General features: G+C 41.2%; 3 protein-coding genes across 7 annotated transcripts in view; 2 read left to right on the forward strand and 1 right to left on the reverse strand.

The window, feature by feature from the left end:
• LOC116841045 (RNA helicase aquarius) overlaps positions 1-24,398 on the reverse strand; it is a 33,420-nt gene that overhangs the window by 7,423 nt on the left and 1,599 nt on the right. For 2 of the 5 annotated variants that reach the window (XM_032808549.1, XM_032808548.1), the window contains exon 5: positions 274-387. In XM_032808549.1, the coding sequence (XP_032664440.1) occupies positions 274-387 (114 nt within the window). Of the gene's footprint in view, positions 1-273; positions 388-1,597; positions 2,164-2,751; positions 2,957-24,398 lie in introns of those variants that run through there. The other 3 variants (XM_032808550.1, XM_032808552.1, XM_032808553.1) reach the window with 3 other exon arrangements.
• On the forward strand, positions 3,166-17,575 carry LOC116841052 (G-protein coupled receptor Mth2-like). Its single transcript, XM_032808560.1, has 7 exons — positions 3,166-3,961; positions 12,333-12,600; positions 12,882-13,183; positions 13,268-13,346; positions 13,420-13,580; positions 13,738-13,978; positions 14,935-17,575. The coding sequence occupies exons 1-7, from the start codon at positions 3,904-3,906 to the stop codon at positions 15,131-15,133; spliced, it is 1,308 nt and encodes a 435-aa protein (XP_032664451.1). The 5' UTR covers positions 3,166-3,903; the 3' UTR covers positions 15,134-17,575.
• Positions 19,924-23,867, forward strand: LOC116841049 (probable G-protein coupled receptor Mth-like 5). Its single transcript, XM_032808557.1, has 2 exons — positions 19,924-21,095; positions 22,526-23,867. The coding sequence occupies exons 1-2, from the start codon at positions 20,264-20,266 to the stop codon at positions 23,176-23,178; spliced, it is 1,485 nt and encodes a 494-aa protein (XP_032664448.1). The 5' UTR covers positions 19,924-20,263; the 3' UTR covers positions 23,179-23,867.

Genomic DNA, 24,398 nt, shown 5'->3' on the forward strand with positions numbered 1-24,398 from the left:
AGAGTGGATGATGTGGGACATAGGAAATTTTAAATTTAACACATCAGTTTTTACAGTGTATAAATCATGATCGAGAAAACCATTTTTTTTTTATAAAATACAATTTTGTTTTAAGTGACAATACATGCATGTCATTACTATTATTTCCGTGTTAGAATAATCAGAAAATAAAAATGGTTAGTACCAAAGGTAACTCTGCAATTTTAGTTGGATCAACTAATTTTTCTTTTCTCAGTGTAGAATCTCGGAAAAACGGGACGGGATTCTACGTACCTGAAGAGACGTAATTTTAGCGTAATGCAACTGTGTCATATCGTGATCCGTCAAAGGGTTACCGGTTTCCTCGCTGATCTCGAATCGGGCGTAGAACTTCAGCATCTCCAGAAGCTGCAATCAAACGTTTCGAGTGATTTCGACTGCGTGATTACGGATTACAGTTAAGAGCTAGACGCGACATTTGTCAATCTCCGACTTGGAAGCCGCATAATTCTTTTTGTTTTTATACAGAGGACCCGAGTCGGGCCACGGATATAACCAGAATCGACAGAATCGCTGCATTTATAATCAAGCCATCGACGTCATAGCCGGAGGACCGGCTGCTGCTGTATTAATCGTTTTTCTTGAAACGAGAGACTTATTCTTTTTTTCTTCCTTCTCTTTTAACTACCTTTTTTTTTCTACTGCTAACACACGAACTCAATCGTCGAATGGCGCCGAATATATATAAATTCGCATTCCTCGTGTCCTTTTAATTAACTCCGTTCTAATGAATTTACATTCGGTAATCGCATGAGTGCGATACGTAATCGACGATTTTTTGCACGCGTGTATGTGTGAGAATTTTAAACCAGGCATTTAATTTACCGATTCAAATATCTTTGACTCTTTTAGACAAGTCTAAAGAACTCGTTCCACTGCACTCAGGCGCGCTCATCTGCCAATTTTCAATAATATCTAAAAAATTCACGTGGTTGTTTACAAAATGGTACTTTCTCGTTCGGTTTGACAAATTCTATCCCGGAGAACATGCGAACGACGTCAGATAGCCTTGTACACAAATGAAAAGTCATTCTGTTTCGAGTAACTCGATAGTCACTTTGTTCAAAACAATGAATACAAAATGTTTGACATTACATAAAGCCTAATAACATATATAAACCTGAATTTCAATCTAAATCAATGTAAATCAATAAGATAATGATTAATTTTCACACTGAAATTCAGATTGACCGTAATATAATCTAGATTAAAACAAGTTTGATGGCGAAACAGTTCACGTGGAAAGTTGCTGAAAAGTTTACGTTTCCACATTTCGCCTAGTGTTACATAATCACGACTAGACAGAACAAATTATAAAAAAAATGTCTTAGAGACATTCAAAAGACGTTTTATTTCTTTTAGATATCTTTGGGTCTTTGGTTTTCAAGATATCTTTTAGTGTTTTGTACTGTCTGGCGAGTTCATATAAAACTTAGCACTTTTCACGAATTCACGCTTGAGAGAAAGATTCATGACTTCCTGTATCCAAAATATTAAACAGAGCGTTCTATTTTTCGGATGGAATTCCACTTGAAGAGAAGTTTAAAGAGCAAAGTACCTTCTACCACGTCGTATTCCTCGAACTTTCGACACTGACATCTTAATCAATGCGCTAATAGCGTACTAATGAGCGTACATGATCTTTACTCCTTGAATTTTACACATCGAACTGCTGATCAAATGCGACTAGCCGACTGCGTTTGAAGGCATATCGTGTGTATCGCAATAGTTAGCGGAACTTCCAATCATTACTGCGCTTGACCTTCGTTCATATGCCGCGGATATTAAGGAAACTTTGCAGCCATGCTCGTACATCTTGCACATTGCACCTATGTAAAGTCAACATTTCATTTTCTACACAAAAAGAAGAATGCGAGAAACGTGTGACGATAAGTCTCGCCCAACTCATTGGTCGCGTTTTCATTCACGCGGTGTAACGACTTAAAACTCCATATCAGACCGAATAATCAAGACTGAGGATTAAGGTAAAAGTATCAATTCCTTTATACGTACCTGATCCTAGATGTTTTTATTGTTTTAGTCTTTAAATGATCATATTTAAACTTCCAACATACAATATACGTATATATTTAATACATGTATGTATATTTTTTCATGTTGAAAGTTTAAATGTTCGTATTTAAAGTTCGTATTGAAACAATAAGAATGTCTTAAAAAATTAGGGATTAGGTACATTGAGAAAAACATCTGAAATTTTTTTTGTATGATGTATGATGTAAAAAAATTATAAAAAACAAAGGTTCTCTACTGATATAAAAAATCAATAACACAAGTGATCATTAATAAAATATTGGTCCTATCACATTTGTGTTATTGATTTCGTATAAAGTTTATTCATCGAAATAAACTTTACTTCACAAATATCAACAAATAACACACAAATAAATTTTCAAATATTTGTTTCTCACGGGTATTGGTACTTCTACCTTACGGATCGGACATCAAGATTCAGCAAGTGCTAGTTTTCGATGCACAATTCTCAACCTCCAAAGTCAATTCTGACGCAAGCTTGAGCACGGAGGGCCAAAATTCAATGGCATCGGGGGGAAGTTTAATTTTAACAAATAAAGCAACGCGTTTTGACTGAAGGACGTAGAATTTCCGGTTCTGCTGACCCAAATCTGGCCTCAAGAACTCGAAATCTCGTGTCCCTCGACCAAAACGCGTTTGGTTCATCCATTACGATCCAACCTCTTGCTCCGTGAGAGAAGAGATGACAGAAATCGTCATTGCTAATTATCCCGACGACTTTGTCGACTTTTCTATATTCTGTCCGGGCACCTATTGGCGAATTGCCAAGACGACCCGGCGCGGTCGTCGCGAAATTTCGTCTCGGACCAGTCTTCCTCTGCTTATTTTGTTCCTCGCGCGTGAATCGTGACGTCGCGGGTGTATAGCGCGGCGAGAAAGATACGAAGAGACTAGGAATACATGGCTGAATCTCGTACACGTACACTCGCGTAAACACGCAAACAAGACGAGCCCGCCAAAAAAAAGAGAGGGGGAGGAGAGATCGCGCTATCTCCCCCGACCGCCGAGCGCGGACATCAGCGAGAGAGAGAGAGAGAGAACTCCAGAGATCCGTTCAGCGCTTCAGTTTCGTTCACGGCGAGCAACGTGCGACGTGCCACACTCCCTCCGGCCGGTTTATCATCGGTACAGTCTCGATTGTATTATCGCCAATAGTAACACCTGATTCGGTCATTGCAGCTCGCGGGGCAATCACGCGTTGACACGCGACTTTTCTCGCGATTTCGATAACGCGCTCTGAACAGTCACGATTTTTGTATCGGTCGCTCTATCTTGTATCGGTTTTCGGAATTTTCGAGTGAAGGTCTCACGCACACACGTACACGGTAAGTCGATCGATACATCGATCGAGTCATCTCTGACAAAGTTCTGGCGCGTATCTCGCGAACAGTCGTTTGTGCGCGCAACGGCTTCAAGCATTGTCGTGCTCGGTTGTCCTCGTCGTCGAGGGAGAGAGGGGAAACGCGCGGCAGAAAAAAAGGCGACGAAGGAAACCGTGATAAAGAGAGAAAGAGGTAGAGATCGCGACGGAGATCAGAGGCAGTCGTCGCGCGTCACACGGAGCGTATCCCGAAGAAAACCCTCGGCTACTCGACGGCAAAACGCCAAGGAGGATCCGTCGTCGGCAGTTTGTTGACCCCGATCGAGCGCTCTTCAAGACGGTGATCGCGATTCCTTCCTCGAGGGCGTTTTCAATCAAGATTTTGCGTCCTGGTGTTCCGACGGAGCCGCTCATCGCACGCGTCATTGTTCCATCAGGCGTGGTTTTCCTCTCAGTGACTGGGAACGAAGAGATGCGGTAGACGAGAGCGAATGACAATGTTGTTGAACGCGAGTTACAGCAGGCAGTCGAGCGCGTCGTCGACCAGAGGTAAAGCTGAGCTCGCTCACACTCGCTCGAATTACTCCTCCGTCCAACCTGATATTAATACGTTGTCACCTGAAGTTCGTTTCCTATGGGACACTCAGATTTCTTATTCAGACTTGTGCTGCGATTCTAAGCAGAATCGTAAGTCTCGTAGGTTGTTCTCGTAAAATTCGTCAAAATTTATGAGTAGATTTACAAGTCTATATATCATGTGTCGTAACAATCACTTGTAAATATTGTAAATTACATGAAATCATAGATATTTACGAGTAATCGTACGACATGTGATATTGCATAAACTCGTAAATTTACTCATAAGTTCTGAACTTTACGAGAACAAGCTACGAGACTTACGATTCTGCTTAGAATTGCGGCATTAAGTCCGTATCAATGGACGTTACTTGAAACTTACCTCAGTTGAGGCACTCACATTTGAAGTTAAAGTTAGAATGTGAATTTTTCAGCTGAATCTTGATTACAAATATATAACGTCGCATATACTTTGTGTGATTCCAGCAAAAAACTTTAGCTTTATATCTGAATATCTCACGTGGAACAAAGTTCAAGCAATGACTATTGATACGGGTTTTAGGTCGATTGGTTGTCACCTGAAACTTGTCTCATGTAAGATGCTCAGATTTTCATTGAGAGTCAGATGGAAGTCTTCCAATTGAATTGTAACATATATGTGACATTAAATCGTGATTTACGACTGAAAATCCGTCAATTTTTGAAGAGAAAACTTTAGAGAATATCACAGCAACGTCTGCTTTGTTATTTGCTATCGTCCTTTTCTTCATACTATCTGACTAGACATCTTAAGAGCTCTAATATCTCTTATTTATTATGGTCTTGTTATCTCACTTAATCGAGCGGATGTTTCACAATCGATCAGAGTAAATTTCTTTCTGTCACACATCACACAGATTTATTCTTGAATTTCGATCGGAAATATTCACACGGCGAGTCAGAGCGGGGGATTCGTTCTGCACGTTTGAAAAGTCACTCGATTTCGAGCTAGTCGCTCTACGAGTGAAATTTCACTCGAAGAAATTTAGAGATGCACTTCGTGCATTGTTTTTTCGCAAGAAACCTCCTTCTCTGTGTGCCGATCCTATCGATCACTTCTGAAGAATCATGACTTCGTCGCACAGAGAATATCGCGTGAACGTCTCGACGAGCGACTACTCAAGTGATAGCTTCGCTTGCTCATCTGCCCGGATGATATTTTTTCTTCCGTTATTTGCAGCATATAAATTGAATTTACTTCGCTTATATAAGGTACAGCTGCCGGACGCTTGCAAATTTGTAATCAATAATTATATCGGTAATGAAATAACCGCATCTAACGCTGATGTTATTAATAGAAAAAATGAGCAGGACAAACCGGTTGAAGTGGAACTTAAAAAGAGAGGAAAGAATAAAATTACAGTTTTCCTTTTTTCATGCTAACTTTTTTTCAATTTTACGACAGTTTTCGGTGCGCTGCAGAAGTAGACTGTCGGTGAGGTACAACTCATCGAGAAAAATAGCAAATTTTTTTAGTAGAGCCGAAATGTTGCAAATATATCATTGGGATATCCTAAAGATATCACACAACATCTCTAAGATATCCTCATGATGTATTTTGAACATTTCTGCTGTGTAGGACATTGCATTTATTGAAATATCACGCGTGAAAGACGAAATTCAACAAATTTTTGGGAATAAGAGCCTTTAGAATCACAAACACAGATGACGTAGTGTTATGATACAACTAGCTGTCGGACAACCAGTATTAATCATCATTTGAGTAGAGGTAAAAAAAACATTTATTCAAATAACCAAACGCATTTCGGTTCCTCATTCCCAAAAATTTGTTGATTCATCAAGAAGAACCATATAATCCTTTTCTTGTTACGAAAGGATAATAGTTGAACCGATAGAATGGCAATCTGCCCCTCGATTGCAAAACTGCCCAGCGAGTTTCATTGCAAAGTTCTCCACCTGCATTGTTGTCCACGACTCAGAGTGGCGACTCTGACTGGAGGAGATCATCTATGATCGTCATCAGAGGCGTAATCGTCCGTAACGCTTATTGACATCGCTATTTCCTCGACAAAGAAGGCGCTGTGTTTGAGAAAATTATTAACAGATAATTACTCGCGGTAAATATTGATGCGCACACGCGCACAACGCTGCGATTACGTCGCGCGGCACGTGTGCCGAGCAACAAACAAGCGTTGGTTGTTCACTCGGGAAACGCGAATGCGAGGAACTTTGCCGGAAGATATTTTTTCGAAATGACACCGCCCGCTAAATCTCTGCCTGCGAGGCGAGGGGAAGAAAGGAGGAAGGCGAGGACCAATACTACAAACAAGTCGGACAGAACTTATCTTCTTATCTTAACGTCTTACAATTCCCACAGAGCTCTCATCTGTCGACGGGAGCACGAAGTGCATTAGGCAAATTCCCTCTCACGATTATTAATAACGTTCTCTCCTGCCGTCCGCTCGTTTCCTCTCAAACGAAACATTCTGCTCGAGCTCGACTAGTCGAGCCGCATATCTCTAATTTGCGTCGCTTTATCTTTTATCGGTGCGTAGACGCGCGTGTTACTTGCGACACCAACATCCAACTCGCTCGCGCTCCTGTTTCTCTCTCGCATGCGTATTACGTCTTGCTTCTCTCTTTTTTTTTTTTCTCACGTGAGACGCAAGAGCGCTTTATCACAGGCTGGATTCCCACGACCGCCGAAACTGAATGAACCCCGCGCGGCGCCGAGGGCAATTTATTGTTTGTTTCTTCCTTTTTTCCCCGAGATTGCCCGCAACGACGTCAGCAACACTACGACGCGAGAGCAACGACGCGTTTCGCTCGCTAATTATGCGTATGCTGAACTAATTGAGAGACCGGCTGACGTCCGTACGTCGCCACTGCTGTTCGCCGCGAGGCAAATATTCACAGACTATGACCGAACGAATTATCGCGATTAACCGTGCAATTAACCGCGCGGCTCATTATGAGAAAACAATCAATTTTTACGCGGATATCAGGAGTTCCCAGAAATTATGCGGCTATGACGCCAGTGGACGACGCCGAGTTCGAAACATCGGAAGTGTAAAACCCCATTTCGACGTTTCCATGCGATACGACTCACGCGGGCTTGGAGTTTGTAATCTCGGTATTTTCCGCTTGTAAGAGGAGATAACGATGGAGATCGCGGCTCAGTAAATCAGGATAGAATCTCGCGCGTATTTAATGTACGGCGGCGCTGGCTTGAATATCATAACTTGCAAAAAATAACATTATCCGACGAGATTACAAGGCCAATATGTGCGCGCCATAAATGAAAGACGCAAAAATAAACGAGACGTCCAGTTAACTGATAATGATATTGCCGATAAATCAATCTAGTGATGCAAAACTTAAGCAGAAAGGACTAGGAAGAGCAGCGAATGTGTCGTACACCGAAGCTCGTCGAAAAATTACGTTATACGAATTGTAATGCAAAATTGATACAAGTTGCAGCTTACTTGGCACGTCACTCGTATGCGATTCCGCCTTCACGCTTTAACGCGGCATTATCTCGTTGTGAAACTAACAGAACGCGTGAAATAAAAATTGAATTAAATGCAAATCAAATTAAATGGACGTTAAATAAAGAGTAAATAAGAATTCGATGAGATCGAAGTAAAACGCGCGTCAGCAAGACAGACCTTACCGACAATCTATTCTCGGACTACTGAAAACCTAGTAAAATTGTAAAGAACACGTTCGTGCGATTCTTAAATGTTATTTGCCTAAGTAATTTGCCATAACAAAATATTAACCCTTACAATACAATGTGAAAAAAGGCATCACCTTGATACAATCGTGGGTTTTTGAAATCCGACGATTACTTCAACTATTTACAATGATTTCAAAAATCTGCAAAAATTCATGAATATTCTTTCAAGTTTATAGAACAAACATATGTAATTAAAATTGGACAATAATAATATATAATTTATTTGTAAAAAAGGAAATATAGATCGAGGAAATGAGATTTAGTTTAGAAAATTGTAACTTTGCACAATGTATTTTGCACTTTGCTCTTCGACACTTCGAGAAACTTCCAAGAAAAGAATCCGTTGGACCTGAAAGATCCATGATTGTATTCTACTGATTAATATTAGTTTTCGCATGTACATACGATGGTTGTATCAACCACAGTACTACTGAAAGTGGTACCTCAACCTTTTCTACTGCCTACACTGAGAGAAAAGTTATATTAAAATTAACAAATATTTCTTTGATGGATGCCATTAACATATTTACTTAAATCTACATTCCCTTTATTTAAATCAAATATTGTTTACCTGATTTAAATAAACAATATTTGACTTAAATAAAGAGAATGTAGATTTAAGTAAATATGTTAATGGCACCCATCAAGGCAATATTTGTTGATTTTAATCTAATTTTTCTCTCAGTGTATTCATATGTGTTTGTTTGAGCAGTATTGTATGGTGCAATCAAACTCTACGGATCTCTCAGTCATAATATTTGTTCTGCAGATCACAACAGAGAGACAGCAATATTCCTTTAGTTGAGGCAACTATGTATATACAATGATGTGCTAATTGAACATTATACAGGGTGTCTCACACTCTCCTCCGGGCATTTTGTGGAGACGTAGAACAGGTTGAGGTGAACATAAAAGTCCTATACCGTTTTGCGGTATTCGCAATAATTATCCAGATATTAATTGTAGAAAATTTGTGAATGATCATGCAGGTAAATGGTAAATGAGTTGTAATAGCGACGACTGCCGTCATGTACTTATACTTTAGGTCAAATTGAATAAAAAACTCCTCTACCATTTTCCAAATAATTGCATAGATTTTTAATTATTAATTAAAAAAGATGAGTGCATTATCACGCAAAATCGTGCAATAATCTTCTTTAATTAATAATTAAAAATCTATGTGATTATTTGGAAAATGGTAGAGGACTTTTTTGTTCAATTTGACCTAAAGTATAAGTACACGACGGCAGTCGTCGCTACTATAACTCATTTACCATATTCTTCATGATCATTTACAAGTTTTCTATAATTAATATCTCGATAATTATTGCGAATGTCGCAAAACGGTACAGGACTTTTATGTTCACCTCAACCTATTCTACGTCCCCACAAAATGCACGGAGGAGAGTGTGAGACACCCTGTATATCATAAGAACAATGGCTGTGTGAGAATTGTGTAGATGAGCGTGTAATAACAGCAACTTCTAATGCCATATCTATTTGAAATCACGTAAATTTTCTCTCTAACAGAATATGTGAATACAACAACCATAGTAGTTTTCTCCGTGAACTTGAAAGAAAAAAACTATGATATTCTCTGTGTATACACTCGTGAACAGAAGGGTTCGTCATGTTTTGGGTGAGCTTGCGAACTGTCCGTTTTGTCCGCGACAGGAGAATTCATTTTCTCATATCAAACACCACAGACATCTCTTCTGTCCATGATTGTCGGCTGCGAATCGGTCTGAAATTTTGTTGAAACTTGAAGAGAATTCCGATAACTTCAACCGGAATTTCCGGTGCGTTCGTATTTGACCAGAAATTCGCTCGATCCGATTAAACCTTTCTTCCGTGCGCGATGAAAGCTCAAAATCGGAAGAACGGTCTCGGGAGAGAGACGATGAACGACCGAGTATGCATTGCACATGCACGACGCGGTCCAATGGCCGTAATAAAGAGCCTCGTTAACGGAGTCATCCCTTCTTCTGTCATCGCGATCGTTTCGCATCGCGCACCCGCCATTAGCACTAAACTGGGTTACGGATGGCACTCGGCCATTTCGCAATCGCGACTGATCGCTAATTGAGAAACCGAGCGCGATGCACTCATTTCTTCGTTTCTCTTTCTTCTGCTTTTTCCTCGCGGTCTCTCGCGTTTATACCTACGAACGCCGCGATTTGTGTGAGATGACGAGCGCGCCGGCAGTTGCAGTTCGCGAAGAAGCTCTCTCTGGAGCGCGCGATGCATCGCGACCTTGCGTGTATCATATTTTCTACTGAAAATCACGCACCCACAGCGAACTGATAATAATCCATCGACGCGATAACGCGTATCATTGAGGAGAAAAAAGTTTCAGTATCAGATCAACCAGCCGTGTGACGTACGCGGAACTCCGCGCGTTGCGTTTCGCTAGAAATAATAACGGTGGCGTGTGCTCGTTAAACATACCGAGAGAAAAAAAAGATTCAGTCGAAAACCAACTGAAACTTTAGTTATTTCTTGCATCAGATATACCGTTTGGTGTGCTAAGAAAATGATAGTAGTAACATAAGATTGTTATCGCTGACATTACGAAAGAATTGAGAAAAACTTGATGTTCTAGATCATAATCTGAAGTAATTATTTCTCTACGAGATTATAGTTATAAATAGGTTTGTTCGAGTTGCTTGTACTTTTCACACTTTTACACCTAATGCCCGTTGCACACTAGTGTACTCCAAACAACACAAATTTTCCAAAATACATTCTGAAGACGTTTTCAGGACGGAGTGATGTCATCAGAATATTCTTAGGACGTCCTTGGGAGGTGTGAATTGTCTGAAAATAGCTAATATCCAATAAGTTTATTCACATTAATTGAACTTTTTACACTTTCACACTCAGTGCACATTAATTCTTTAGAGATTCTAAAAATGGCGTCATGTTTTCCGTTCGTGTTACGAGTGTAAATGCAATTTTGATACATTTTTCACTCTTGCTTGGGATCAAGTGTAAAAATTGCACTTACACTCGTAACACGAACGGAAATCATGACGTCATTTTTAGAACCTCTAAAGAATTAATGTGCACTAAGTGTGAAAGTGTAAAAAGTTTAATTAATGTGAATAAACCTATTGGATATTAGTTATTTTCAGACAGCTCACATCTTCAAAGGACGTCTTAAAAATATTCTGATGATATCCCTCCGTTCTAAAAGCGTCTTCAGAACGTATTTTGGAAAATTTGTATTGTATGAGGTGCACTAGTGTGCAACGGGCATTAGGTGTAAAAGTGTGAATAGTACAAGCAACTCGAACAAACATAATACCAAACATTTTTCTCTCAGTGCACTCGATTCTTTGGTTGTTTCGTAGCGCTCTTTTTTTTAATCGGTGTAAAAACAGGGGATATGAATCTATTAATGTTTTTACGTTTCAATGAAATTGAAAAGTGTTATAACGAAGAAATAAAACACAGTTTTGAGAACGGTACACGGAAAAAAGGTTTGGTTGAATTAACCAAATATCTGGTCGAATATGAACGATCCAGAAATTCCGATTGAAGTAAGCCCGAATTCTGTTTAAGTTAACAAGATTTTTGGTTCACTTAAACAAAATTCGTGTTACTTCAATCGGAATTTCTGGATAGTTCATATTCGACCAGATATTTGGTTAATTCAATCAAACCTTTTTTCCGTGTAACATTTGAAAAGTTGGCTTGAGTAAATTTTATCCATATTTAGGCTTCCAGAATTAAATTTATGCACGTGGCGTATCTTATACAAAGAGGAGTGATACGTTAGTGCGAATCGCGTGCAAATGTACCTGCACATATATATATTTAAATATATGCGCGTGGAATATCTTGTACAAGATAGATACGCCAGTGCAAATCGCGTTTGTTTTCGTAAACACGATTCTTGCGACAAGATTATCGCAATCTTTTTACGAGAAATTATTCTTTGCACTCGCACGATTGACACAGAATTCGATTAACGCGACAAAATAATCCTCTTTATCTTTGTAAACTCGTGCTTATTTAGTTGTGATGCAATTTTTGCGGGATAACACGTATTATTATTTCTTCACGATTTCCCACTCAGACACGTTTGAGCACCGTACGGTTGTTAATGAAATCACGTGTGTGCATAGCGTTAGCTTTCCGCTGAAAATATATTGTCTCTAATTTGATGATACAAGCGAGAAGCCAATTACTCGATTTTCAGTCGCTTACTTGGCCAGTAAATCATTTCCTGGATAATTTATCGATTCTTTGATCTCTGTGACCTTTACAGGATTGGAAAACAATACGTCGCTTGTCATGCCATTAACCATTGCAAGTTATTAAAAATTACTTCATCAAACATTGAAAAACAAGCATGTTGCTCTTCTAAAACAAGCTAACTTTCTTTTTTCAAGCGAACGGCTTGATAACGACTTTATTTCTCGCCATTATTGACGATAACTGTGACAAATGACTTTACGAAGTAAAGTCTCTTAGTTTGCTTGTTAGCTCTCACAAAATTTCCCAATCCTCGTGTTTCCCTATCAAGTCCCAGTCCGAGCTGAAGCTCGGGCCGCATCACTCCTCGTATTCACACGCGATCGGGATCGCGATGTTTCGCAGGTTTCCTCTGGCTACTGTGGCTCGGACTGTTCGCGAGCTTGGTCTCGCCGAGTCTCTCATTAGAAGACATCGCCTGTTGCGCCGAGGGAACGACATGGGAGCGTTCGTTCAACTGCACGAACGACACAAGGATCCGGCTGAACTGCCCGTACGGCATTTTCATGGTTGATCCTGAAGCGAATGAGCACGACAACTTCACCATCATCTACGAGAATGATACCGCGTGGTTGTACATGTATTCTGAGAACCTCAAAGTCGCATCGAGCAGGTAACGTTTCCCGCAAATAATTACGAACAGCTGGCGAATCGTCGGTTTATCGTGGCGATTCGCGGAAAATATCGAGGATCAATGCTCGGAATACCGGGAAAACGCGAGGAAACTCTTGCCGACTGGGATATTCCCACGCCTCGCGATGGTGCCCGTGTTATGTCGATTGCTCGCGAATTCTCTATCGCCGCGATGACGCCCTTTTCAACAGACAATTGGCCGGCGATGCAGACTGTCGCATAGATTTCAGTTCTTATTTATCGTGACGTGTATTCCATCAGATTCTGTACCCTCACGTTGGAACGGAACAACAGGAACAGCAACGTCGCCCTGGCATGCTTCGAGAACGAACTAATCGAGGACTTCTCGTGGAAGAGCCTGTTGATTTGCATCGTCAGCATCATCTCGGCCGTCTTCCTGATCGCCACTTTAGCGGTCTACGTGATACTGCCGGAGCTGAGGGAGCTTCAAGACAAGGCGATGATGGCCGCGGTCACCACCCTGGCGGTCAGCTACATCATCCTCTCAGTTCAGCACTTGCGGCTGAACGTCGACGGCGATTACAACATATGCGCTTCTCTCGGTAAGTAATTATACGATGTTGGTTTAACGACACGCGGGACCCGATCGGGACTTATCCCTGCGACTTTGTCCGACGGTTTTCCAGGATTCATCCTATACTTCGCCTTCATGTCCGCATTCTTCTGGCTGAACATCGTGGCCTTCAACATTTGGCGCGCCGTGTGGTAAGTTGTCGATCGAGCTCCAGCTGTGAGCATCGCTCAGATCTGACCCCGTTGTCTCACCCTGATTGTGCAGGTTCAAGAACTTCAGGGTGAAGGAGCAGTCGCTCTTCTATGCTTACTGCATCTGGGGATGGGGTGGCCCGACGTGTTGTTTGCTCACTGCGTTGACGCTGCATCTTATAGAAGGTCCACATCTGAAACCTGGTTTCGGCGAGTTCAGTTGCTGGTTCGGCGGTGAGTCCACGAGTGATAAGTGATCCTTCTCTTATATCGCCTAAAAATTTAAGCTTCGGTCGTTATACGTTGGCTGGTTAAAGGAAGACTAAAAAAAGAGTCTTCATCGGTCTTTCGCGACAAGCGATGTAAAACGCGACAATTGTATTTCCTGCAGGCAACATTCAGACGTGGGCGTACTTTTACGGGCCGATAGCTACCTTGCTAACGTTGAACATTATCTATCTCGGGCTGACCAGTTGGCGTTTATGGCATCAGTATCGCGATTACACGGGCAGCAAGCTGCGAGTTTTACGATTCAAATGTTTGCTGTACATCAAGCTGGTGCTCATCATGGGCATCACCTGGATCTTCGAGGTGATATCATTCGCCGTCGACACGAAAATAGAGGAGTTCTGGTGAGTGAATCTTCAATTGTTACGCGCCTTGTTCAGCGTGCACTATCCGGCAAAACAGCCTCAATGCAATTATAATTATTCAAATGTTCTCACTGCATACGCACGTTTATTCGATTCATCGTTTGTTCATTATTCCAAGAAGTAGGAATGAAGTGTTAGTAATTTGTCGCTGTCATAACTTCAACGTACGTCAATGTAGATGCATAATAGAAATACTGAAATAGAATACTACGCGGAAGAGAATTCTGTTCTATCAACAGCTACTGATTAACAGCGCCACGATTGTAATAGATCTTAATTGAATAGCAATATTATTGAAACTAATCGAGCTGTTAAAATAATGTATGATGTATTAGTTTCAATAATGTTACTCTCGAAGCGACAGGATTTGCGCCAATTACGGCGTTGTTGGCCAATTTTGCACAGAGAGAATATTATATAACGATTATATACAGAGTGATTGACAATTAAGAATACACCCGTTGTGTGCAGGTAGAACTCACATTATTCACTCATTATTCATAACAAATTAAACACAAAAAAATATATATTTCTTTTTTATATTTAATATATATATATATATATATTTTTTTTTTTCTATATATGTATGGAAAAAATATATTTTCTTTTTATATGTAAATTTTTTTAAATTTTACTATATTTCTAAAAGTGCAGGATAAAATTGACTGTCAGTAGGATCTATCTTACAAAGAAACATCGTAAATCTCGTTAGAAACACAGCATATATAACATGAAAGAACAGACAATTATTGCAAAATATCGATCTGTTCTTGGGCTACAGAATTCTGTAGAAAGTTTCCTTTAAAGTTCTCTCTCCGCGTGTTGATACAACAGCATTTTTGTCGTGTGGTGGCCCAATTACGTGCCAAGGCTGTTCTGCCAATTGGTGTACTCCGCGGACTAACATAATCGAACGAATTCTACTCTCTCGCCAGGATACCGACGGACCTATTGAACGGTCTTCAAGGAGTCTTAATATTCCTGCTGTTGGTCGCGACGCGGAAAAGAGTGAGGAAGCTGTTGGCGAAGAAGCGGCCTTGCGGCATCGGCTTTCCGAAATCCTGGGCGGCTTATGAGGACGAGGAATGCGAGGCTGTGCTACCCGAGGAGCTCGAGCTGTCCCAGCAAGGATAACGCGGGCGCTTTTGCGCAGTTCCTTCCCCCGTCAGCTATCCTGGACTGCGAGCTTATGCGTCACGTATGCGTCAGGCATAAGAGATATCGTACCTGTGCATTTAATATGAGAAATGTCGCCGTCGGCAGAGACGACCTCCCGGAAAAACGTCCGCATTATTACGTATAGACGCGATCGATGCACAGATAGTAATAATAACGTGACTATTGTCTCGCGCCCGTCGTTAAAATAATCTTGCGTATGTACGCTCATGATTATTTGCGTTATTCCACGCGGAATGCGCCTCGTGGTTTCGACGATTAGCATAGAGAAACCGGCGAGAAGGCGCACACGCGCGATAATGTTATCCAAGAATCTCCGTAAGTTACGTAACGAGCCGGAAAGAATGACTTATTTGCGTGTGGAAGTGTTAGAAATACAAAAAGTACATTACACGATTACTCATGAACTATATGCGTAATATCACCTCGCCCGTGATCGAGTCAGATTCGTCGAGGATGTGATTCAATTACGGTATCACTCACTCGCGGAAACGTAACGACGTCACGACTGAGTCGACGAGACGTCTTTACGATTTCCCGCGAAAACGTGTGAATTCCTCGCTCTCTCATTCATACATCCCCATCGGCGTTTCGAACGAGATTATATCATCATAATAATTTATCTTTGCGTCAATGTTGGGCGCTAATTGATCGAAATTTCCGTCGACTAAAATAATCGACAATCAAAATTCATTAATCATCTCGTATATAATCACAAATGATTCAATCGATCGATGAAATTAATTTATTAATCAAGGTATAATCAGTGACATCAGAGTTTAATTAATATCTAATTTCACCAATCGAGGATATTATTTTTGTGATTTTATATATGACGATTTTATTTTAATTTCTTTTTGTGATTTACTTGTTTTTTGACTATTGATTCGCCGCTTATTTTAGTCGAGAGAAATTTCAATCAACTAATTCCCGACGCTGCTTTGCGTATGTGAGTTATTTATCGTGTGTCTCAAGCGCGCCTAGATTTTCGTGAACATTACGCAAGCAGAAATTCGCCGAAATTCGCCAGGCATTAACCTTCGACATTAATCCCCGACTCGCGAGTAATCTTGTTTATTTCTTGAATATAAATCTACTGAAAAGGGGAGGCCCGATAGATACACGCGTATCCAACTTGGAAACGCGCAAAACACACGCAGGACGTTTAGGTGTGGAATTTTTTTTTCTTTTTTGAAAAGAAGGCGAGAGAAATCATTGACGCGCTTTTCTGAATTCGGGACATCGGGACGAAACGACATCGTACGTATACACACACAGAGAGAAGTTTATAGTAAAGATTGCTACGCACGGAGAAAACTGTTGTGGTTTGTTTACGTCATATAATGCTGAGAATACTGTTCAAACACGTACGGACAGCAAAGAAGACCAGTATACCAGAGTACTGTGGTTACTATAACCATTTCGTACGCATAGACAAAAAATAACATTAATATTTCGTTACGGTAAGTTTAGACATATTTGTTGTGGCATATCCGCTGTTGTGACAATTAATATCCTTATTGTTTCTTCCATAGTAGGATTTTGTAAGAAGAAAAAATCGACATTCTGCAGTAATTCACTTCCATTTCACGTGTGCTACTTATATTTTGGAAACTAGAATGTGTTATTAAGACACTTATTGTACTTCTAACGAAATTAGCTACGTCTTTCAGCAGAACAGACCTTACTGACCAGGTCTGCTTCTATACCAGAGACACATAGCAAAATTGAAAAGATTTTATATGAAAAAAGAAAAGAACTATAATATTCTCTCCGTGCAGAACAAGCTATCGAAAGGTAAACAGGGTTAAGGCCGTTTGTGGTACGATTACGTGATTCGAAGGTTACCGCACACGCTCACCGCCCGCGAAATATCACTCGCGATATATCGCGGCGGTGGCACCAATTTTGAGATAATTAATCTTCCACTGCCGCGGCCTCTCCACGCCCGCGGCCATGAGTAAAATTTCTAGAATAGCTTTGCCAAAAAAAAAAAAAAAAAAAAAAAAGAAGATCATTCTCCGCGGGCGTTGAACAACGTCGACCGCATCGCGCCGATACGCACTACTTCCGCTAATTTCGCGCATCACTCACTTACCCAAGTAGAACAACGTTATCTTAAAGTATTCCATTTTACTACATAAAATTAAGTCAGGATAACTTTATTTTCGGTACAAAAGTTAAGTTTCTGTTTGCTGAAAAGATTATCTAATGTCCGCCCGAAAGATAACTTTTAATATCCAAAAAGATATCATTTAGATATAAAAGTATCAAGTTGGTACATGGATATAAATTAAATATATGTCAAATGATAACTATAAGATACATAAATAAACTAGCTATTAAGCAACTGTAAATTGTTATTTAATTGATGTCACATTAAAGGAGACGAATTATTGACATTGACTTGTTATCTTATAGATACGCTCCAAAAGTTAACTTCAAAAACGTTGCCAATAGGCAACCTGTTCTACTTGGGTAGATCGTTGATACAAATTGTACAAGGTGTCCTGAGCCGTAACCTTGTTATACACGGTGATGGGTCTCTCGATTTCAATTTCGGATCCCAGCGATCAAATAGTCGGGATGATTCCGAGAACACAATCGCGAGATGTTTGAGTGAGGCGCGCAGTTACGTATCGATACGCAAAAGACCGGCATCTCGATCGCAATTAATTCTCGTGATTCTTCTTCAAGTATCAAGAAGCTTCTTGACAATGACCCACGAACGGATCTCGCTCTGCGCTCTTTTTATCCGCTTCTATACGAGGAAAATATTGTAGTAAAAATAACAACAGAATTTTTGTAATCTCTCTCTCTCTTTTTCTCTCTCTTGAACCGTGCAGAAATTATGCTCGAAGTTATGTATGTTTGAAAATGTTATGCACATTTGACTTTTTACTACAAAATTACTGTAACTATTTGTATGTTTTTTACATCGTATATTCGGTAGATCAATTTTGATGTTTCTATAGTAATTTATGTTACGTATAGTTTATACTATAGTTTCTATTCTTTCTTTTTATTCTTTCTTTAGTTTCTTTTTATTTTCTAGTATAGTAATTTACTATAATATAGTATAGTAATATACTATAATGTATTTAATTTACTATAATGTATGTAATTTACTATAATATAGTACAGTAATATACTATAATATATATTACGTTTTTATAGTTATATACAATTCATATATAATAGTTTACAATACAGTATAAACTATTTATACTACAGTACTGAGCTACTACTACAATTATTTATACTATATATATATATATATATATATATATATATATATACACATATATACACACACAATATATATTTTGCAATAGTATAATCGTTTGTACTACAGTTGTATGATAATTTATACTATAATTACAGTATAGAAACTCTACTATATAGTTCAATATAGAAACATTGTAAAAGAGGAATACATTTTTAACGTAATTTTTACTACAATATTATCTCCGCGCACACATGGCGAGACTGTCATATACTCGGCCGTGATTTAATGTTTTCTCGGAGAGCACGTGACGAAATGAACGTGTACGTGCGTTGTTGATATGCGTCGTTAGCGTTAAGGAAGCTAACAGACGCGTCCAATGTGAAGAAGTAACGCGCGAGTACAAAAAGAGGGAGGAGAAAAATCGTGAGAGGAATGAAGCGGTTCCGACGAGAGGATCGGCGCGTCTGCCGATACACGCCTTATATATTAACATTGCCATTCGAAAAAGTATTGTCTCCCTCTATTTCGTAATCCGCCGAGCTTGATCGTTCCATATAGAATGACACTTTCGGCGCGGATAAGATTGCTAGAGCGCGCGTCACATACGAGGGATCGCGTTCCTGCGATTGCACACGTTTTAAGTGTTATAGAGGTCAAAAGATAATGATAACTTCGATAAGAATACGATAAGGCGGTGTCGGCCCGCATTTGGAAAAAACGGATGCACTTTGATTGCGATTTTCGCGGGTCAACAACAATCGCTGATATTCAGAAAATAAAAAGAACGAAAATTGTTGATCAGTCAGATAATTCGCGGTTCCCATGTCGTGCACTCGTCGCTATCGCTATCGCGCTGATAATCCTTCGACATTTCCACCAGCTGTTCCATCGTTTTATCAATATCGTTCTGAATTGATAACCAAGCGTTCGTTTAACATCCGAGCACTGCGTGCTGAAGTATGTGTGAAGCGTCGAGTTCCAAAATTTGCCTTATTCACCATTTCATTGAGTCGAGTTGTCGATGAATCCCGAAATTTTCAAATACTTTCAAATACTCGGTATTTTCTTTCTTCTTTGAATAAAAATCCAAATGTTTCACAAGAAACAAGTTTCAAATGACAATTATTAATACGGAACTATAAGAGCCGAACGTTAAGCAGTATCCGCGCTGATAAACTCAGCATTCAATTCTTATGTCTTCTGAAGGATAAAAAAAAGAAACAACGGCTTTGGAATCTGAGAGATTAAGTATGCTGAACGCACGATCTTGAATAAATTAAAATCACCATGACAGAAATGAGTCAGAAACGAAAACAGAGCGTAGCAACGATTGTGCGTCTCGCTGGCATGACGCCGCGGGACAGACAGGCAATAGAGGCGGTTGGCGTTCGAGGCCGACTAGAGGGGACAGTGAGGAGGAGGAGAAGAAGAGAAGAAGGGTAGGCAGCAGCTGGATGCGACGAAAAACGAAAGGAATGTCATGGCGACGGCCTGTGGCAGGGATAAGCAGGTAGGTAGATAGGTAGGTAGGTAGGTAGATAGGTACACGGCGACACTGATGACCAGGTATGCAGAGGCGCGAGCATGAGTGTGCGTATCGTTCATCGACATTGTGTCGCAATGAGCTAGTGACTCACGGGTTCACAGACGAGCGGGAGAGTGCTCCGCGAAACGATCGATCGGGCAGACGGACGAGAGGAAGAAAGGGAAAGAAAGAGAGAGAGAGAGAGAGAGAGAGAGAGAGAGAGGGAGAGGGAAAGAGACGCGACTTCCAGTGAAGACGACCAACGAAGGAACGAGCGAACGGATGCGGCGGACGTGAGAGCGTGATCAGAGGCCCGTTCGCGCGCTCCGGCGTCATGTATCCAGCGACGAGCCTGCTGACGTCGCTCGCGATCATCTTCTGGGCTGCGAGCACGCGGACACTCGCCACCGCCGACGCCGAGACGCGTCCTGTCGACGTCGGTGGTGGTGGTGGTGGTGGTGGTGGTGGTGGCGCAGTGGTGAACATCGGCAAGTGTTGCGAGTCCGAGGAGATACTGGTGGACGACCGGTGCACGCCGTTGAAGGAGACCAACGAGACCAAGTGGCAGCCGGAGTTCGCGGGGGAGAAGTCCGACTCGAGTAAGTCCAAGTTCACAGAGCCCAAGTACCAGCTGACGATCGGACGGCCCCGGTGCGCCTCCGACGAGCACCAATGGCCCGTGTACTATTATCCGACCGGACCAGATCGTTTAGCGATCTTGTCGTCCGGCGAGCTGCGCCACTACATCGTCGACTGGACCAACAGCATGGACGAGAAGCGGGGTGTCTACGGCGATGCGACACTGAGTCTGGAGGAGCCTGCGAGCATACACCACGACTATGAGTTCGGTCATTACTGCGCCGACAAAGCCGTGCTCAGCGGCGATCATCTGGTGGCCACGTACGCGATGCTATGCGTGCCCACTGTCGCTGTGCGATGGTCTGATACCAGTTACCTCCTGAGACACGCGGTCGACCCGGCCTTCCACGCCATATCCATGGCCTGCTACCTGGTCGTCGCGGTGATCTACTTCGTATTGCCGCAGCTGCGCGACCTCGTCGGCAACATCATCACCAGCATGATGCTGTGTCTCGTGGCTAACCAATGCGCCTCCACCGTCAGGATATTCACCGAGTTCGGCAATCACGTCAGCTTCATGATCGCCGGTACGCAGGAGCCGAGCTTGTCGCTTGGAGAGCGAGTCTTTTTTTCTCCTTCTTCGTCAGATATAATGAGATGTACATTTGATTCATCAATGCCATCCGCGAGTCACGTTGAGTCTTTGTGACGCGTGAGAGCGTCATTCGCACGTCAATCACCGCGTGGATTTACACAAAAGTGTTTACGCGTTGCTTGCACAAAAGCTCGGCTGAAATTTCAATTATTCACGATGCGGCGCACGAACAGAACAGTGTAGTTGGTCAATGTAATCACATATAAATCTGTGTCAGATTTAAGTAAAGCAGGGAACAACTAATTATATGGTTGCTGCAACCACAGAGTAATTTCTGAGTTACTGATGTTACAATAGTGACGATATTTGGTTGTTCCAATCAGAATGTAGCCATAGTAAATGTCATCCCAATCGATTTCTGATTGCCACAAGCAGATCACGCACAACTACATTGATGTAGTTGACGTACTAAAGTAACTGATATTGACCATACACATTACCATCACACAACTATGCTGCTCACAACTAACTATTTCTGATTATGTGCGCTACATCTTTTTTGTCTCGTGTAGATAAAAGTTCAGGTTCATTCAGAAGTCTTTTCCCATAAATAAATAACATTAAATACTTTTCACATAGAATACTTTTTTCAAAAACATTCTTTATTTAGCAATACTTTGTCCAAAAAGAAACGTTTCTCAAGAAAAATATCGACAAGTGAAACGTGTGTTCCATACTGCAAACAATTTTGTGTTAAATTTAACATATTTCACGCGTTTTAACTTATCCACTCTGCTTCTTGTATTAATTTAACGCGAGGCAAGTGTATCAACAAACGCAGCTTAATTGCACTTAACTTGCGTAAAATATGTCAGCAGGAACTTTATTTACATGTTACATATAAATTGTGTTATTTTGATACTTAGAAACGGTGAATATGACGCAGAATAGCCAAAATATAGGCACAATGTCGATACGTTAAATTGGCACATGCGTATGTTAAAAATGGAGCAGAAAAATCTCTCTGCGACTTCAACTCAAATGCAAAATGTTTTTCATCGCGCAGAAAAGACTTCTGAATCTGAGAAAAAGCTTCTGAATCAACTCAATAACTCTAATCTAATGTCATAGACCCACTGGCCGTACAACCGCCAGATAAATTTTTCCAACGCAATTAATAATACACTACACGTAATTCAATAAGAATATCATAGTGTCGGTGAGCATGTCGCGGCATTCAAGACTCGCGTGAGTCACGATTTAATACGAGCGCGCGGTCAACGCGCTCTGCGCACAAGACGGAAAGACCAATTAATAATAGCCACGGCTCGCCGTTTCAACTCTCTTCCGTTCCGAGGTCAAGTCTGCCTTCCAAGTTCGAAATGCGAAAATACAACGCTGTTTTGTTTCTCTCTCTTCCAGACACGATCATGTATGTCTCCTTGATGGCAGCCTTCTTCTGGCTCAGCGCCCTTGGATACTACGTGTGGAACACGTTCAAGTCGCGCAACGTCTTTCTGCGGGTGACCGACGGTAGGAAGTACTGCTACTACTCGTCATGGGTCTGGGGCCTCACCGTGTGCATCGCCGGCACCGCGATGTTCGCTCACTTCGCCTTGGAGACGGACAAGCCCACCGTGGGCGGCACGACTTATCCCGTGCAAGAGACGGTGGGCTGGCTCGGCATCACCGTGATGTTCATGTGCATCGCCTTCACCGTTATAATCGATCTGTGTCTCGTGCTGACCACGGCGAACCGGATCAAGCGGATGAGCACGTACGGGCGGATTCATCACAAGATGAAGTACAGCTTCAGGATGTTTGTTTTGTTGTACGCGATCATGAGCGCCGGCTGGATCTCACTGTTGTTGTCGCGGCTCAAATACGAGCCCCTGGTGTATTGCCACATCGTCGTGAACCTGTTGCAGGCGTTGCTCGTGCTCTATGTCTGTGTGTTTGGCCAACGTAGGGTCACGTTCTTGCTCGGGAAGACGTGCAACTGCTGCAATCCCAGCGACAACACCGAGGGCCTCGACTGGGGCGAGGAGATGACGGCCATCAACGCCGGGTACTGACTCGCTCGACACGCGAGGATGACTGCGCATTCCGCACAACATGCGTAACAAGAGAGACATTCCGTACGATCGCCGAAACACAATTGATGAAGCTCGTATACGCACGATCAAATTGAAAGTATATTCTTCGTATCAGTTGTGTTCAAGCTACCCGTTCATTTTAATCAAGTCATAGCTTATCGTTGTATACCTTTTTGCAAATTTTATGATTCATATGTGCGATAGATATACACGTGTACAGGGTAATCTAAGGAAAGACTTGAAAAATTCCACGACACGCAGTACTCGCAGAAATAGGCAAAGGGATACCTAATCAAGATAAGTCGTGAAGAAACGCCTGCTGATCTTTCTCTAAAGATGGAAACAATTTCCGATTTTACCGATACAACTCACGCTGATCGATCTTCGTTCTTCTCGTTGGTTTTTGCGAATATCGTGTGTATTTACATTCTTCAATTTTTCTCTAGATCATTCCGTATGTCTTTAAACCAAAATGCATTCTTTGTAAAGCGTAAGAGTTGCGTGGGTGTGTCGTTTGCTCGAAAAGGAAACAGTATTATGGATGTAATAGCGTTACTGCATAGGGATAGGCGCGAGGCGTGCAAGCAAAGAATACGTAAAAGGTGTACGTATAAATACTCGAGACAATATTGGATTATAAAAAGAGACGTATTGTAAATAATGACGCGTAATCAGAATAATCGATATGCAAGTCGAGAGTGTACGAAGTTTGACGACCCTACACAAATTGAAGGTGTGTGGAAAAATATCGGGAAGACGTAATATTCAAGATTACACAAATGAGGGCACTGGCGAAATTGCGTATTGCATTCACGGAGAACTCCGATATCTCATGTCTGGTGATTGTGTGTGCCTTAAAGCAAAATCAAACTCTTGCCTTATGAAGAGGTACGCTTGTCGACAACTGTACCTCAGTCGCTTCATCATTCTGACACGTCCACTAGCATCTTGCATGTATCGATGTTCATGGCATATCATGTTCTCACAAATGTACTGATTCTAAATATGAAGTCATTTATATTGTGCAATATCACTAACACTACCAACTGATAGACAATGTTCAGGTATATGTGAGCGTATTGCGCAATATAGTCAATTAAATATATGTGTCGAAGCCTTAAATGATATAATTTTAATGGTATGTTTGTGTAGTATTTATATATATATATATATATATATATATATATATATATATATAT

Source organism: Odontomachus brunneus, unplaced genomic scaffold (assembly GCF_010583005.1).
Source record: "Odontomachus brunneus isolate Ranch 3 - 2012 unplaced genomic scaffold, Obru_v1 Obru_scaffold_013, whole genome shotgun sequence".
In the NCBI taxonomy this organism is placed as follows: Eukaryota; Metazoa; Arthropoda; class Insecta; order Hymenoptera; family Formicidae; genus Odontomachus; species Odontomachus brunneus.

Bases quoted from the DNA above. Each gene is read 5' to 3' on its own strand.
- LOC116841052 (XM_032808560.1), top strand. From the start codon at position 3,904: ATGACAATGTTGTTGAACGCGAGTTACAGCAGGCAGTCGAGCGCGTCG. The intron at 12,601-12,881 runs GTAACGTTTCCC...GTATTCCATCAG, and splicing joins CTCAAAGTCGCATCGAGCAG to ATTCTGTACCCTCACGTTGG. The intron at 13,184-13,267 runs GTAAGTAATTAT...ACGGTTTTCCAG, and splicing joins CAACATATGCGCTTCTCTCG to GATTCATCCTATACTTCGCC.
- LOC116841049 (XM_032808557.1), top strand. From the start codon at position 20,264: ATGTATCCAGCGACGAGCCTGCTGACGTCGCTCGCGATCATCTTCTGG. The intron at 21,096-22,525 runs GTACGCAGGAGC...TCTCTCTTCCAG, and splicing joins CGTCAGCTTCATGATCGCCG to ACACGATCATGTATGTCTCC.